The sequence below is a fragment of the Artemia sp. Qi Xiang Cuo genome, chromosome 7, assembly GCF_049724085.1.
Source record: "Artemia sp. Qi Xiang Cuo chromosome 7, ASM4972408v1, whole genome shotgun sequence".
NCBI lineage: Eukaryota > Metazoa > Arthropoda > Branchiopoda > Anostraca > Artemiidae > Artemia > Artemia sp. Qi Xiang Cuo.
Genome location: NC_142800.1, coordinates 68,406,515 through 68,425,138, shown reverse-complemented (window position 1 = coordinate 68,425,138; position 18,624 = coordinate 68,406,515). Strand labels below are relative to the sequence as shown.

The 18,624-nt window shown below is 36.4% G+C and overlaps 1 protein-coding gene across 3 annotated transcripts in view; it reads left to right on the top strand.

Moving 5' to 3' along the window:
• Nucleotides 1-18,624, top strand: part of LOC148950634 (xanthine dehydrogenase/oxidase-like) — a 380,805-nt gene that overhangs the window by 140,013 nt on the left and 222,168 nt on the right. For all 3 annotated transcript variants that reach the window (XM_089092522.1, XM_089092520.1, XM_089092521.1), the window contains one exon: nt 3,707-3,951. In XM_089092522.1, the coding sequence (XP_088948648.1) occupies nt 3,707-3,951 (245 nt within the window). The remainder of the gene's footprint in view (nt 1-3,706; nt 3,952-18,624) is intronic.

Sequence of the window (18,624 nt, the reverse complement as noted above, 5' to 3'; positions counted from 1 at the left end):
GAAGATGTATCTTCAAAAAATTATCCGTTGATTTTGAATTGAATTTATCAAGTATTTTGGGCAATAGGTTGCATCAAGACTGGGCTGGCAATGCGTGTCGAACAGGGAATTTTCAGACATATCTTCAAAAAAGTAGTGAGAACTGGTTCTTTATCTGGTTCTCACTACAATTTTTGCAGATATATCTTCAAAAAATTATCCGTTGATTTTGAATTGAATTTATCAAGTATTTTGGGCAATAGGTTGCATCAAGACTGGGCTGGCAATGCGTGTCGAACAGGGAATTTTCAGACATATCTTCAAAAAAGTAGTGAGAACTGGTTCTTTATCTGGTTCTCACTACAAATCTAGCTTACACATATTTCCTTTTGGTGAATTGACTTTTTCTTTAAGCTCCAACTTAATACGCAAATCCCTTTTTAAGATACGCCATTTTGAAAATCTGCATGCACATAGTGTCTTTTGATTTAGTTCAAGTTCCACCTCAAATACCCCATTCTGTCAAATTTTCAACTTGATTAGCGTAGCCTCAATAGTGCTAGTTTAATAGTAGCAGAGGTCGTAGTAGGAGCAGTAGTAGTAATAATAGTGTTGAATTAGTAGTAGTAGTAACAGTAGTAGCAGCAGTATTAATAGCAGTAGTAGCAGGTAGATGCCCCAGAAATTTCATCTTGATACGCTAAGCTGTTCCAAAAAAAAAAAAATTGTTGATGCACCTGTATCAGCAATCTGTATGTTTTTGCAAGTTACCAATTGTTAAATTTTAAGGTTTTTATAGAAGGGATGGTCGTAAAAACTTTGAAGGAGGCTCATTCGATTGGAAATTGAAAGTTCAAGTTCAATTTCGAAGAATAAAAGATAATCACAGGACAATACGCCTTTCCCTCTTACCCGACACCCCCCCCCCCCAAATAAATCCGATCCAAATAAAAATAAACATTTTGTTCAAAATAGTCTGAAGATCAAATAACCATGCCTTTGGGGTTACCAACCCCACCAGCAGCATATGGGGTAAGGGCTGTAAGTCATGCTAGTTGGTCATTGCTAACACATAAGGTTTTTGTAGAAAAAATCTTGTATGAACTTTGGGGGAGGGCTCATTCGATTGGAAATCAAAATTTCCAGTGTACTTTTTTAGAGTTAAAAGTGATCGGAGGGCTTCAACCCCACCCTATTTTTCCCCCAAATACATCCGATCTAAATTTTGGGACGGCCATTTTATTTAAAACAGTTTAAAGGCTAAATAACTATACCACAGTTAAATAACTATGGTTCATAACCCTATTGTGTTTTACCCAGTGTAAGTACGGTGGTTGAGTTGCACGGTGGTTCAGTTGCATGGTGGTTCAGTGGTACGGTGGTTGAGTTGCACGGGGGTTCAGTTACATGGGGTTTAGTTACATGGGGGTTTAGTTACATGGGGATTCAGTTGAATGGGTTTGAGTTGCACAGGGGTTTAGTTACACGAGGGTTTAGTTAAATGGGGTTCAGTGGCCCTCTGGTTCAGTTATACGAGGGTTCAGCTGCATAGGGGTTCGGTTATACGGGGGTTCAGTTGCACGGTGGTTCAGTTACACGGTGGTTCAGTTACACGGTGGTTCAGTTACACAGTGGTTCAGTTACAGGGTTTCAGTTGCTTGGGGTTCAGTTAGCCTACACGGTGGTTCAGTAACACGCACACCCTAAAAATGAACTGTTACATTATCGCGGATGTATAATGTACTTATACAATTTGATTCTAGAGGAAGCCTTATTAAAAATAGAATTTCTTAAGTAGATTTTCATCATTGGCGATTGTGCAAATCTAGATTAGAATTTCTTAGAAACTGTAAGTCTGACATCACTCTCCTCTGTATTCAATACACTTAGAAACACCTCTGATTGGCCCAAAAATGGGTGTGGTCTTGGTCGGGCTGAAATTAATAGGCTTTCACTACTTGCGTAGCTGTGTTGGCCTTAGGTGGCTTGGTGTTCCGGTGAGTTGTTGTTAGTAGTAGTAGTAGTATAACCATAAAAAGATTGTGTAATCATAAAAGTTTAAAGGGTGGCTCCCGGTGATGTGTCGCAGCCTAATTTTTGAAAAAATATGGCTAATACTTATTTTCGTTCACTTAGGACCATACTATTGTTTGCTAAGACTTAGCAGCATCTGCTCGCATAGTCATCTTATATGTCAATTTTCACTATAGGCCTATTAATAAAAGAAAAAGTTTTACAAAATTGCTGTTTGTATGAGAGCTGTATCTCTGAGCCGTCAATGGAGTCAATTACTGCGGTGATAGAAATTTTTCTACAATTTCTTTCAATTAACAATGTTAGCTTTTCTCAGTAGTACTTGCTGAATGTGCCCTAAGCTGAACTCCGGCTGTATATGTCTAACCACTAAAGTACGTGTGCTGACTATTTATTAGATCTGTCTTATATCTTAGATTTATTAGATTAGATAAGATATAGATTAGAGTTATTAGATAAGATTTATCTTATATTTATTAGATTGGTTTCTTACTATATAACTGCCACATTTCCAAACTCATTTACCATATTATCAAAAACAGTTTTTGTCAGTGTACCTAAAACAAATTTATCTCATCTTTAGTTTAACATCTTCCAATTTTTATAGTATCAACAATAGTATCACTGCTTTCTATAGTAGTTCCTATAACCCTATCGCAATTTAGCACTCCTTAAAAAAAATTCTTTATCTCAACTTATCACTCTCTTCATCAGTAATGATTATCACAAAGAATAATGCTTCAGATACCGTTGCTCAACGTTGCAATGTTAATTTCAGACCAAAAAATCATAGATTGGCCAGAAATGACGGACATCTAACAATCATATAGGAAGATATTTTTTAAGGTAGCGCCTACCTATATTTTCTTGCCAAACTGCAAACAGCCCAAACATTCTGTTGGTTTTCTGCACTGGGAAAGCTGAAATGCTTGTTGGCTTCCTGGCCAAGATCTCACTAAGTCAATGTATGAAGCTGGACACGAGAGTTAGCCCGAAGAACAACAACTAATAGAATTAAAATAAGTTATTAATAAACTAAATAAGTGATTTAATAAGCTACAGACGCTAATATTCATAATTTAATAATTAACCATAAATTAATATTGATATTAAATAAATCATTACATTATGAGCTATAGAATAAATTGCCAACAAAAAGCTAATAATAATACTAATAGGCCTATAACTAAAACAGGTGCCCAAAAAGATAACAAAACTGAGACGAATTTTCACTTGCAAAAATCTATCCGAATTCATTGTCTTGTAAGTGGAATCTATGCTATCCACCACTCTTCTCTGGAGCATTGGGGGCACCTTCAAAATTTCCAATTCCGTCAATAATAATACTTCAAATAATTAATAATAGAATTTTGTGTATTTTTAATTTTTCAGTGTTGATAAGAAAAAATGAATTAATATTTACAAGAGATATCTAACATGGATAAAAAAAAAAAAAAAAAATTATATAAGACGTTCAATAAAATGAAACTCAAATAAATTTAACAGGATTGGTAAAAGAAAAAAACAACAAAGAAACAACGCATTGCATGAAATAAAAAAAAAAAAAACACAACAGGGAAACAGAACAATGATATAGGGAGTAACAGCCTTGCACTAAAAACGGAGAATATTTGTTGGTTATAATCCTTAATATACTGAAAAATAATTTAATTAACAACTGTTATGCTTTTAGGCTTGGAAATGAAGCACAGGCACATGAACTATCCAGCGCTTATATCACCTATTTCTGTGTATCAGCTACATGAATTGTTTGTTAAAGAAGATGGCGTAGTCATTGGTGGAGCTGTCACTTTGTCAGAGATAGAAGAATTTTTTTACCGTTTGATAGAGGAAAGAGGTAAGAAGCGAACGAGAACCTTGGTGGCCATCAATAAAATGCTTACATGGTTTGCAGGAAAACAAATCAGAAATGTAGCGGTAAGTTATTAGATAAGTAATAAATTTAAAAATAAATCTGCTTAAGAATGGCATAAAATGAGAAAACAAACCATAAATTTCAAGTTCAGGACCAGGGAATCATTTCCCGATCTTTTTGTTGTCGTAGCAGCCCGAAAATGGTCAAAATAAAGCATGCCATTTCCCAGTCTCTTTAAATATGTATGTAATTTGAGCCTCATTACTTAATTATTTGTTTTATAAGAAAACCTAAATACCTTCATTACTTGTTTTTTTAATATTACTAATTACTTATTGATCACTTTATTAATGGATAAAATTATTTATTGAGTAATTCGTCCTTAATCGTTCTAAACTATTTAGTTTTGCATTTGTAGGTATTCCTGTGGGTGTCAGTATTTGTGCGTGCATTTTATTGAGACCTAAGTAATATGACACTTGTGTAAAATAACACTTTTATAAAATGTTCTTTTTTATAATAAAAATATTCAAAGTCATCACAATGACTTTGAATTTGAAAATAAAACATAAGTATAAAACAATTGGTAATACTTTAAATACAGACAATGACCTCAATAGAATCAAACAATGAGCAATTCACTCAAGTGGGGAGCAAATCAGGCCAATAGTAACCAAAACTCTCAAAAAATGAATTTTGATAACAATCAACACATCAAAAGACTTGGCTGTTTAGGCTGATTTTGACGTTATAAAAATCATCAAATTTAGTTATATCCGTCCAAAGCTACGAGCCTGTGAAAATTTGCCAGATTTTTTAAAAAATGGACTAAACAACCCTAAAAAGGCAAGTGATCTTAGTGAAAACCACACCATTAGAATCAATATATCAGAGAACCCAAAGGTTTTAAGGTCCTATTTACAAAATCGTAGGATTCTGCATTTTTCCTATAAAAAGATCCCAGATGTGTGTTTATTCGTTTTCTTTTTTTCTCCAAGGGTGATAGTACCGAGCCAATGGTCCTTGAAGGTTATTAGGGCAAATTAGAAGGACAATTACTAGTACCCTTTCAAAAAGTAATAAAAAAGATTTTGATACTGAAATATCACTAAGAATCAATCTAACTCACGTGAAGGCGCTAGGCTCGCTTCTCTAATGTGTACTTTAGGTACACATAACAATTACGCACTAATTAATTCTACTCTCACGCTTGCACTCATACTCTTCTTAACAAAATACAAGAAGGCAATAGGGTCACTTACCTGGTGGGTACTCTGGCCATTCACAGTGCCTAATTCCACTACACATAACTATTTACAGGTTCAATCTCTTTGGTGGGATGCTCACTCTTCCAGATCGTGTTAGGCACCAGCTTGGGAACCAGGTACTGCTTCACATGGCTGATCTGGGGATTCCGATGGGATGATCCCTGTCCTCAACCTTTCTGTTTGCAAAAAGCGGAGTGGTGATCTATAGAGCTGATTTACCGATGGTGGAGTTGATTTCGGAACAGCCTTGTTTGGGGTAGCGACTGTGGTCATAACCCTCCCAGTTTGACCACCCATGTCTTTTGTGTCAGAGTCGTTTCCAAGGTTTTTTGAGAGATGTATTTTGTTCCGTCTGATGACAGATCCATCCTCTGTCTCGACTATGTAAGACCACGGAGACTCAGATTGGGTGATTACTTTTGCTGTGCCCCATTTCCTGCCTGGAGCCTTCTGCACATAAACTGATTTCTCCACCTTTACTGATGGTAATGGCCTAGACGCCGTGTTGTAATGACGCTTCTGTTGTCTCTGAAGAACTGTACGTTTCTCCATGAACTTAAAACTGCTGACCACTTTCTTTTTTGAGTGGCCAGTGGTATATGGGAGAAGAGATCTCTATGGACGACTCATTAGAAATTGGGACGGCAAGACTAGTCTGTCCGCAGGTGTGTTCCTGTATTCAAGCGGTCCTAATTATGGGTCTTCATTATTTTCCGAGGTCATTGTCAGGAGAATCTTTGCTGTCTGGATAGTTTTTTTCATAAAGCCGTTAGACTGGGGGTATGCTGGACTTGATGCTCTGTGAGTGAATCCCTAAGGTTTGGTAAACTCTTGAAATTCAATTGAGGAGTACTGAGGGTCATTGTCAGACATTAGTATAAGTGAAATGCCATATCTGGCAAAGTGGGATTTCAGTTTAGAGATAATGGTCTTTGATGTAGTGGGGCTAAGTTTGTCTACTTAAAAGAAACGGATATGGTAGTCCACTGTCAAAATATAGTCAATATGGTTTAACGTGAATAAGTCGGATGCAACTTTTTGCCATGGCAAGATTGGTATCTCATGATTGATCATAGGCTCTTTCTGGGGCTCTTATCAAGATATGCTGCGTGGAGCTGTTTCAAGATGTCTGGTCAATGTCTCACCTTTAAAAATAATGTCTCTGATTGCGGACATTTTGGTCTGGATATTCCAGAACAGACTTGCCTCTGCCTGGTACAATTTCCTGCACTTCGGCCCGCCTTCGTGGATTGTTTTTGACGAAATCCTCAGTTGACTGTCCTTTACAGTTTCTTCTTGGATTCGTAGAATTTTATCATCACTTACAGGTAGGTGTCTGGATATCAGATGTACATGCACGTCTATTTCCTTCTCTAGTTTCTCAACAATATCAAGAAGGTGTAATCGAGAAAGGGCATCGGCAATTGGTATTTCCGAGCCTGGTCAGAACCGCAGATGAAAATCGTACGGCTGGAGCTGTAGCATTATCTTCTGTTTCCTCGGGGAGGGGGAGGGCTTATGGATGGGGCTTCTGACTATTCTCTCAAGAGGGTGGTGGTTCGTTATTACATTTATGTGTCTTCCATATAGGTAGTGGTGGAAATGCTTGCATCCGTATACTATTGCGCATAGCCCCTTTTCAAGTTGAGAGTATTTTTGTTCGGTTTTACTAAGTAAACGGGATGCATAGGCTACTACCTCTCCAACTGAGCAGAGGTGTGCTCCCAGGCCATGGCTGGACGCATCGACCTTCACTTCCACGTTCAAGCTGCTGTAGTTGAAGAAGAAAAAGCTTGACACAATTGACTGCCTGAGTTCCGACAGTGTTTGGTCATTTTCTGGACTCCAAGAGAACGGTTCCAATTTGAGTATTTCTCGTAGGCTTTTATTTCTATTATATATATCCGGTATGTATTTTGAAAGATAGTTCAACATTCCAAGAAGAGTAAGTATCTCTTCGTGGCAATGAGGTCTGGGCATCTTTTTGAGGGCCCTCAGATTTTCTGGAACTGTTTTCATTCCATCTGCTCCAATTATATGCCCAAAATAGCATACACTGCTTGCACTAAAACTGCATTTGTCTTTGTTGAACTTAACAATTTTTTACTGCTCTTTCCATAACAGCTCTGAGTTTTTCATTATGTTCCTCTTGAGTTGTTTCATATACAAGAATATCATCAATAATAATTGCTACCCCTTCCAGCCCTTCAAAAGTTTCTTCCATGCGATGCTGGAATTCATCTTGTGCTGAAAGCAGGCCGAAGGGCATTCTCAGGAACCGATAGCACAGATATATAGTGCTGAAGGTTGTCATATGTGATACAGTTTTGCAGAATAGTAATGACCAATACCCTGATGGTGCATCCATTTTGCTGAGCACAGTTGCACCATGCACTTGGCCGTAACATCTTCTAAGGTAGGTATGGGGTAGTAAAGGCACTGTATGCATTTGTTGAGATCTTCTGGATCTATGCACAGTCTCACAGTTCTATTCTTATTTTCGATTATAACCATTGAGCTTTCCCACTCTGTGGGCTCAGTTGTTTTTTCATTAACTCCATCTCTTTCCATTCTGATAAGTTCTCTCTGAAGTTTGTCTTTTAATGCCTCTGGTACCCTTCTAGCTCGGTAAACGGTAGGTATGGAACCATCTTTTAAATGGGAGTTAAATTCACCCTCCAGTCGGCCAACTCCTTCAAAGACGCTTTTGTAATCATTAACGACACTAATTCCTTCAGAGTTGACATTTAGTACCAGTTTGATGACATTCAGATCTAAGCTTGATTGACACCCCACGATTGGAGTTGAACCTTGATCTACCACGTATAATTAGTGAGCTGCCCTAGGATACTGTTTGGGGCTGCAGGTAAGATCACAAGTGCCAATAACAGGGGCCATAGCTTCAGAGTAGCTGGTTAGCCGTTGGTTTAGTCACGGTACAGTAGCTGGTGTAGATGCCTTAAGATGGTGTAGGTTTTCTTTGAAGGTGTTATTGTCTGTAGAAACCAACACGTTATTGATGTCTGAGTTTTCACGGTTGAAAAGTGTTGTCATTTTTAAGTAATTAATTTTTTTATATTTATTTTCGCAATTCAACGTGACAATATTGACAGAACGTGAAAATTAATTTGAAACAACAACAGAAAATCTTTGGAAATCCTGGTTTTTAGGTATGCGTAGAAAAATGTTTGCCCTAAGGGGCAAACATTTGGCCTCCCCCATTCCATTCAGCGTGTCCCCAGGTGGCGATAGGGGAAAGCCCTACAGATATGTAGGATACCTCCAAAGGGGGCACGGACCAAGTGAGGACCTTGTCCCTGGGGGTCCATAATAGAAACTGGGGCGTCCTCGCCCAGGGTAATAAAAACAGGCGGAGGAGAAAAAAGACCCCACAAATGTACACTCAAAAGGGCCCACTGGTTTGTTCACATGTCACATGAGTTAAAAACCTTCTCCCAGTAATGGGTTAAATTGCATGGTGATGGTGAACACTATCGCGGGAGGACCCTCTATAGGAGGACAACTGCGGCAGGGCGTAAGATCTATGAACAACTGCCTCTGCAAAGGGCTGCCTCGACCCTTTCGGGGTACCTGCAAGACTGGGGACCTTGCGGTTAACTTCATTCCCACTTGAGAAGTGGCGCCCCTCGAGGAAATTATAGCCTAGTAAACGAAACAGCTTTCGCACGGGATTCTGACTAATGGACAATTCTGCTGGGTTTGGTAGGTTTTGACGGGCGTCTTCGGGCTGAAAAACCTCTTCCTAGCTAATTTATCTATTATGGGCTGCTTCCCCGTAGTAGCATAATATTTGTAGGCATGAATATATAATGAGTCGGAGGTAATAGGCTTGAGATTATCTTTGCAGGATTTCAACTCTTGTTGATAGAAGAGCATTGCCAAGTGCTGAAAACCATGTTTTGACCAAGATGGGCCCAGGATTGAACAAAGCCTCCGTTCATGGCGATCCCAGGGACTTCTTGTTGTCCGGTTCTAATCCGGCTTGAGTACTTCGGTGTAGACTTGAGAAGATATGTGATCCCCGTCCTCCACTGGTATCCGTGATCATTGCTTTTCCTGAGGCGAAAATAATTTCAATAATTTAAAGAACATGAAAATTGGAACTTGGAATCTTACGACGTTAAAAAAAGACTATCGTATTGACATTTTGACTGACGAATTTAGATACTTTGAGCTGGACTTGTTAGGAGTGTCAGAAACTCATATCCCAGGGGTAGGAAGCATGAAATTAGATGATATAATTTGTTTATTCAGGCAGAAAGGATGGGGTACACAGACAGGAGTGGGGCTCAAGATGAATAAGGAAGCTAAAATGTCTTGTTTAGGCTGGGAAGGTATTAATAATAGAATACTAATTGCTCATTTTATGACTAAAAAGTTCAGGGTATCAGTTAAAGTAGTATATGCCCCTGAAGAACCGACTGATGGAGATACTAGTGACTCAGATAAATTTTACTTACAGTTACAGGATCAAATAGACAGTGTCCCAGGTAGAAATATGATGCTATTACTGTGAGATTTTAACACCCAGGTCGGTAGAAATAGGGATAGATGGTATCCTAGCCTAGGTAACTTTGCAAATTTGAAGGTATAACAATCTAGTTATAACCAATACGGTCTTTGGTCATAAAATGGCTTATAAGTTAGCATGGTATTCACGTGATTGTAAGACAGCAAACCTTATTGATTAAGTTATAGTAAACCGAAGACTGGCAGGATCAATACATGATACTAGGGTATATAGGGGTGCCGTTATTGATTTTAAAAGTAAAGATCACCATCTTGTAGTGTCAAGGGTTAATTTAAAGCTGAAATATCGGAAGGGTAACTACTTCCCGGGAAGTTATGATGTTGGTAGACTCCAGGATGAGAATTTAAGCGAAACTTTCCAGGAACAGTTGAAAACTAAACTTGAGAGTTTTAAAATTTGATAATGTGGAAAATGGTTGGAATAATTTAAAAAAAAATAATTTGTGAAGTTGCTGAAGGTGTCTTAGGGAAGAAAGCAAGAACTACAGCTAAGAATATTAGTGAACAAGCTTTATATTTAATAGAAAGGAGAAAGGACTTGTACAAGAATTATCTGAGTGATAGATCTTATGAAAACAAAAGGAATGTAAAGAAAGTGGAGAAAGCATTAAAATATGAACTAAGAAGGTAGTAGAGGAGGGGGTCCGACTCGTGACAGGACCACGTGGTTTATGGTTTTCTCAGTGAGAATGAAAAAACAGGAATTTTCTCACTTGAAAAACCATGAATTTTGTCACATTTATGGTTGTTTTCATGGATGGATATGTGTGTTGTTCGATTTATTTGATGTTTTTCTCGGATGTCAACATAAAATTATGGATGTTTTATGGTTTTTTTCAGTGAAAATTTGAAAAACAGGAATTTTGTCACATTTATGGATGTCAACAGCAATTCATGTCTGTTTTATGGTTTTCTCAGTGAGAATGAAAAAACAGGAATTTTCTCACTTGAAAAAACAGGAATTTTGTCACATTTTTGTCTGTTTTATGGTTTTTGTCAGTGAGAATTTGAAAAACAGGAACTTTCTCACATTTTCGTATGTTTTTATGGTTTTGTCAGTGATAATTTGAAAAAACAGGAACTTTCTCACTCAAAAAACAATAAACCACGTGGTGCTGTCACGAATCAGGACACCTGTGCTGTCGACCTCAATTCCCCTATCGTGAATCAATAATTCCACTTAGAAACAACAAATTAATTTCCCATTTCTTGACAGATCAATCAATCAATGACATCATCTGTCAGACTTTAAAAATTTTCGCCTAGAAACATTTCTCCAGGAATAGATCCAAGTCATTAATGTCTTTGCCTCGGGAACAGTTCTACTGGTCGAACTCCAAAGGATATTAATAACCAAAGGCCATGGAAACAATTAAGCAAGAAACATCTTAGCGATGAATTGTTTTAGCGTGCGAAAAGGTTTCATATTAATTTGAAATGCGTTAGCGCAGAGATGCCAATAACAAAGGAACACGCTGATTTTGCGTTTAGGGATTATTTGGGCGAAACCGTTTTAGACAGGTTATGGAACTATTTCGGCGAAACAGATAGAGACATTTTAAAAGAAGATTTTTGAAGAGATTTTAGAAGAGAATTTAAAGGTGAAACTCTGTGGTCGTTATAATAGACAAGTTTCATTTGAACAGTGTTTTGAGGTCCTCTAACCCAACCCCAAAGGGTTCCAATCCTCCTACCCCAACCCCGAAGGAAGCCCCCGGTCCTCAAAAGCTCCCCCAAGCTCCCAAAGGCCCTCCACCGGTCCCCAAATGTTCCCCAGGCCCCCAACTGCCCCCCGGACCCTCAAAGGCCCCCCAAGCTCCCAAAGGGCCACCGGCGCCCCCAAAGGCCCACCCCAGACTCTCAACGGCCATCTCCGGGCCCCCCAAAGGCCCATCGAGTTCCCAAAAGACCAACAGGGTCCCAAAGGCCCTCCACCGGTCCCCAAATGTCCCCCAGGCTCCCAACTGGCCCCCCGGACCCCCAAAGGCCCTCCCCCGGCCCCCAAAGGTCCACCGGGCTCCCAAAGGACCAATCGGTCCTCAAGTGCCCCCGGACCCCCAAAGGCCCTCCCTGTGCCCCAAAGGCCCTCCACCGGTCCCCAAATGTCCCCCAGGCACCCAAAGGCCCTCCCGGCGCCCCAAAGGCCCACCCAGCCCCCCCAAAGCCATCCCCCGCCCCCCAAAGGCCCATCGAGTTCCCAAAAGACCAACAGGGTCCCAAAGGCCCTCCACCGGCCCCCAAATGTCCCCCAGGCCCCCAACTGGCCCCCCGGACCCCCAAAGGCCCTCCCCCGTCCCCCAAAGGTCCACTGGGCTCCCAAAGGACCAATCGGTCCTCAAGTGCCCCCCAGACCCCCAAAGGCCCTCCCTGTGCCCCAAAGGTCCTCCCCCGGTCCCCAAATGTCCCCCAGGCACCCAAAGCCCCACCCGGCGCCCCAAAGGCCCACCCACACCCCCAAATGTCATCTCCGGACCCCAAAGCCCCTCCCAGTAGTGGTTGGTTGTGGTTTACCTTGTAAAAGTTACATTTTCTTGATTTTTCAAAGTTCATTCTGAATTTATTTCGTTGAAATGCAAGAGTTGGAATATTTCAGTAGCGTTCGGTTGTGGTTTACCTTGTCACAGTTACATTTTCTTGATTTTTCAAAGTTCATTCTGAATTTCTTTCATTGAAATGCAAGAGTTGGAATATTTCAGTAGTGTTTGGTTGTGGTTTACCTTGTCACAGTTACATTTTCTTGATTTTTCAAAGTTCTTTTTGAATTTCTATCGTTGAAATGCAAGAGTTGGAATATTTCAGAAGTGTTTGGGTGTGGTTTACCTTGCCACAGTTAAATTTTCTTGATTTTTCAAAGTTCATTTTGAATTTCTTTCATTGAAATGCAATAGTTGGAATATTTCAGTAGTGTTTGGTCGTGGTTTACCTTGTCAGAGTTACATTTTCTTGATTTTTCATAGCTCATTTGAATTTCCTTCGTTGAAAAGCAAGAGTTGGAATATTTCAGTAGCGTTCGGTTGTGGTTTACCTTGTCACAGTTACATTTTCTTGATTTTTCAAAGTTCATTTGAATTTCTTTCATTGAAATGCAAGAGTTGGACTATTTCAGTAGTGTTTGGTTGTGATTTACCTTGACACACTTAAATTTTCTTGATTTTTCAAAGTTCATTTTGAATTTCTTTCGTTGAAATGCAAGAGTTGGAATATTTCAGTAGTGTTTGGTTGTGATTTACCTTGTCACACTTAAATTTTCTTGATTTTTCAAAGTTCATTTGAATTTCCTTTGTTGAAATGCAAGAGTTGGAATATTTCAGTAGCGTTCGGTTGTGGTTTACCTTGTCAAATTTATATTTTCTTTTATTTTCAAATTTAATTTTGAATTTCCTTTTTTTAAATGCAAGAGTTGGAATATTTCAGTAGTGGTTGGTTGTGGTTTACCTTGTCACAGTTACATTTTCTTGATTTTTCAAAGTTCATTTGAATTTCTTTCATTGAAATGCAAGAGTTGGAATATTTCAGTAGTGTTTGGTTGTGGTTTACCTTGTCACAGTTAAATTTTCATGATTTTTCAAAGTTCATTTTGAATTTCTTTCGTTGAAATGCAAGAGTTGGACTATTTCAGTAGTGTTTGCATATGGTTTACCTTGTCACAGTTACATTTTCTTGATTTTTCAAAGTTCATTTTGAATTTCTTTCGTTGAAATGCAAGAGTTGGACTATTTCAGTAGTGTTTGCTTATGGTTTACCTTGTCACAGTTACATTTTAATGATTTTTCAAAGATAATTTTTAATTTATTTGGTTTAAATGCAAGAGTTGGACTATTTCAGTAGTGTTTGGTCGTGGTTTACCTTGTCACAGTTACATTTTCTTGATTTTTCAAAGTTCATTTCGAATTTCTTTCGTTGAAATGCAAGAGTTGGAATATTTCAATAGTGTTTGGTTGTGGTTTACCTTGTCACAGTTACATTTTCTTGATTTTTTCAAAGCTCAATTTCAATTTCTTTAGTTTAATTGCACGAGTTGGAATATTTCAGTTGTGTTTGGTTATGGTTTACCTTGTCACAGTTACATTTTCTTGATTTTTCAAAGTTCATTTCGAATTTCTTTCGTTGAAATGCAAGAGTTGGACTATTTCAGTAGTGTTTGTTTATGGTTTACCTTGTCACAGTTGCATTTTCCTGATTTTTCAAAGTTCATTTTTAATTTCTTTCGTTGAAATGCAAGAGATTGACTATTTCAGTCGTGTTGGGTTGATGATAATAGTATCAGAGTAACTTTCTGTATAGTTGAAAAATTATATTTTGTTTTTCTTTCGCTTAATTGCATTTTTTGGTTTATTTCACTAGCGTTTTCTTATGGATCTAATTTAATAAGTTACATTTTATCTATTCTTCATTACTCTTTTGAACTTCATTAGCATTAAATAGATATTTGGAAAAGTTAAGAGTAGGTGGTGTGTGGTTTAGATAGTAACAGATAAAAAATCTTGTTTATTGTAAGTTAATATTGAATTTATTTATTTTAAATGCAATTTTTTGAATTTTTAAGTAGTGTTTTGTCGTGGTTTACATTGTCACAGTTACATTTTCTTGATTTTTCAAAGTTCATTTTGAATTTCTTTCGTTGAAATGCAAGAGTTGGAATATTTCAGTAGTGTTTGGTTGTGGTTTACCTTGTCACAGTTACATTTTCATGATTTTTCAAAGATCATTTTGAATTTATTTCGTTGAAATGCAAGAGTTGGAATATTTCAGTGGTGTTTGCTTATGGTTTACATTGTCACAGTTAAATTTTCACGATTTTTCAATTTTTATTTGAATTTTTTTCATTGAAATGCATGAGATATAATATTTCAGTTGTGTTTAGTTATAGTTTACCTTGTCAATGTTAGATTTTCATCATTTTTAAAAGTTAATTTCAAATTTATTTCATTGAAAAGCTTGAGTTGGAATATTTCAGTTATGTTTGGTTATGGTTTACCATGTCACAGTTACATTTTCATGATTTTTCAAAGATCATTTTGAATTTTTTTCGTTGAATTGCAAGAATTGGAATATTTCAGTAGTGTATGGTTGTGGTTTACCTTGTCACAGTTACATTTTATTTATTTTTCAAAGTTCATTTTGAATTTCTTTCCTTGAAAAGCAAGAGTTGGAATATTTCAGTAGTGTTTGGTTGTGGTTTACCTTGTCACAGTTACATTTTCTTGATTTTTCAAAGTTCATTTTGAATTTCTTTCATTGAAATGCAAGAGTTGGAATATTTCAGTAGTGTTTGGTTATGGTTTACATTGTCACAGTTACATTTTTTTGATTTTTCAAAGTTAATTTTGAATTTCTTTCATTGAAATGCAAGAGTTGGAATATTTCAGTAGTGCATGGTCGTGGTTTACCTTGTCACAGTTACATTATCTTGATTTTTCAAAGTTTATTTCGATTTTCTTTCGTTGAAATGCAAGAGTTGGAATATTTCAGTAGTGTGTGGTCATGGTGTAACTCTTCAAAGTTACATTTTCTTGATTTGTCAATTTTCATTTTGAAAAACTTTCGTGTTAATTCTATTGATTTTATATTTCATTTGTGTCTTGATGTTTTTTTAAATGTCAAAGGTAAATATTATTCATTTTTAAATCTTCATTTTGAATTTCTTTCGTTGAAATGCAAGAGTTGGAATATTTCAGTAGTGTTTGGTTGTGGTTTACATTGTAACAATTACATTTTCTTTATTTTTCAAAGTTCATTTTTTAATTTATTTCGTTGAAAAGCAAGAGTTGGAATATTTCAGTAGTGTTTGATTGTGGTTTACGTTGTCACAGTTACATTTTCTTTATTTTTAAATTTACATTTGAATTTCTTTCGTTGAAATGCAAGAGTTGGAATATTTCAGAAGTGTTTGGTTGTGGTTTACCTTGTAACAGTTACATTTTCTTGATTTTTCAAAGTTCATTTTTAATTTCTTTCTTTGAAATGCAAGAGTTGGAATATTTCAGTAGTGTTTGCTTGTGGTTTACCTTGTCACAGTTACATTTTCTTGATTTTTCAAAGTTCATTTTAATTTATTTCGTTGAAATGCAAGAGTTGGAATATTTCAGTAGCGTTAGGTTGTGGTTTACCTTGACACAGTTACATTTTCTTGATTTTTCAAAGTTCATTATGAATTTCTTTCGTTGAAATGCAAGAGTTTGAATATTTCATTTGTTTATGTATGTGGTTTAACTTGCCTCAGTTACATTTTATTGATTTTTCAAAGTTCATTTTTGAATTTCTTTCGATGAAATGCAAGAGATGGAATATTTAAGTAGTGTATGATTGTGGTTTACCTTGTCACAGTTACATATTATTGATTTTTCAAATTTCATTTGAATTTCTTTCGTTTAAATGCAAGAGTTGGAATATTTCAGTAGTGTTTGGTTGTGGTATACCTTGCCACAGTTAAATTTTCTTGATTTTTCAAAGTTAATTTTGAATTTCTGTCGTTGAAATGCAATAGTTGGAATATTTCAGTATTGTTTGGTCGTGGTATATCTTGTCACAGTTACATTTTCTTGATTTTTCAAAGTTCATTTTGAATTTCTTTCATTGAAATGCAAGAGTTGGACTATTTCAGTAGTGTTTGGTTGTGGTTTACCTTGTCACAGTTACATTTTCATGATTTTTCAAAGCACATTTTTAATTTCTTTCTTTGAAATGCAAGAGTTGAAATATTTCAGTAGTGTTTGCTTATGGTTAACATTGTCACAGTTACATTTTCTTGTTTTTTAAAATGTAATTTTGAATTTCTTTCGTTGAAATGCAAGAGTTGGAATATTTCAGTAGCGTTCGGTAATGGTTTACATTGTCACAGTTACATTTTCTTGATTTTTCAAAGTTCATTTCTAATTTCTTTCGTTTAAATGCAAGAGTTGGACTATTTCAGTTGTGTTTGGTTATGGTTTACCTTATCACAGTTACATTTTCTTGATATTTCAAAGCTCATATTTAATTTCTTTCGTTGAAATGCAAGAGTTGGAATATTTCAGTAGTGTTTGCTTATGGTTTACCTTCTTACAGTTGCATTTTCTTGATTTTTCAATCTTCATTTGAATTTGTTTCGTTGAAAAGCAAGAGTTTTATTATTTCATTTGTGTTTGGTTATTTTTTAACTTGTAACTTTTGAATTTTATTTATTTTTAAATTTTCATTTGAATTTCTTTCTTTGAAATGCAAGAGTTGGAATATTTCAGTAGTGTTTGGTTATGGTTTACCTTGTCACAGTTACATTTTCTTGATTTTTCAAAGTTCATTTCGAATTTCTTTCGTTGAAATGCAAGAGTTGGAATATTTCAATGATGTTTGGTTATGGTTCACCTTATCACAGTTACATTTTCTTGATTTTCAAATTCATTTTGAATTTCTTTCGTTGAAATGCATGAGTTGGAATATTTCACTAGTGTTTGGTTCTGGTTTACCTTGCCACATTTACACACATGTACACACATGTGCTTATCATGAGTGCTCATGATAAGTTAACCTAACCCTTTCCGGTGAGTATGGTTAGGTTAGACTAGATTAAGTTAGGTTAGATTAGGTTAGGTTAGGTTAGCCTACGTACGCTTCACTTAGGTTAGCTTAGGTTAGGTGAGAGACATGCCCTAAGTTAGGTGTATGATTAGGTTAGGTTAGATTAAGTTAGGTTAGGTTAAGTTAGGTTAGGCTAGGTTAGCCTACGTACGCGCGCGTACGTAGGCTAACCTAGCCTAATCTAACCTAACCTAACCTAACTTAATCTAACCTAACCTAATCATACACCTAACTTAGGGCATGTCTCTCACCTAACCTAAGCTAACCTAAGTGAAGCGTACTTAGGCTAACCTAACCTAACCTAATCTAACCTAACTTAATCTAGTCTAACCTAACCATACTCACCGGAAAGGGTTAGGTTAACTTATCATGAGCACTCATGATAAGCACATGTGTGTAAATGTGGCAAGGTAAACCAGAACCATACACTAGTGAAATATTCCAACTCTTGCATTTCAATGAAAGAAATTAAAAATGAATTTGAAAATAAAGAAAATGTAACTGTGATAAGGTGAACCATAACCAAACATCAATGAAATATTCCAACTCTTGCATTTCAACGAAAGAAATTCGAAATGAAATTTGAAAAATCAAGAAAATGTAACTGTGACAAGGTAAACCACAACCAACCACTAATTAAATATTCCAACTCTTGCATTACAACGAAAAAAATTCAAATGAACTTTGAAAAATCAAGAGAATGCAACTGTGACAAGGTAAACCATAAGCAAACACTACTGAAATATTCCAACTCTTGCATTTCAACGAAAGAATTTAAAAAGAACATTTTAAAATCAATATAAAGCAACAGGTAAAAGGTAAAACAAAAGCAAACACAACTGAAATATTCCAACTCTTGCTTTTCAACGAAAGAAATTCAAAATGAGCTTTGAAAAATCAAGAAAATGTAACTGTGATAAGGTAAACCATAACCAAACACCACTGAAATATTCCAACTCTTGCATTTCAACGAAAGAAATTCGAAATGAACTTTTAAAAATCAAGAAAATGTAACTGTGACAATGTAAACCAAAACCAAACACTACTGAAATAGTCCAACTCTTTCATTTCAACGAAAGAAATTCAAAATGACCTTTGAAAAATCAAGAAAATGTAACTGTGACAAGGTAAACCATAAGCAAACACTACTGAAATAGTCCAACTCTTGCATTTCAACGAAAGAAATTAAAAATCATCTTTGAAAAATCATGAAAATGTAACTGTGACAAGGTAAACCAAAACCAAACACTACTGAAATAGTCCAACTCTTGCATTTCAATGAAAGAAATTCAAAATGAACTTTGAAAAATCAAGAAAATGTAACTGTGACAAGGTAAACCACTATCAAACACTACTGAA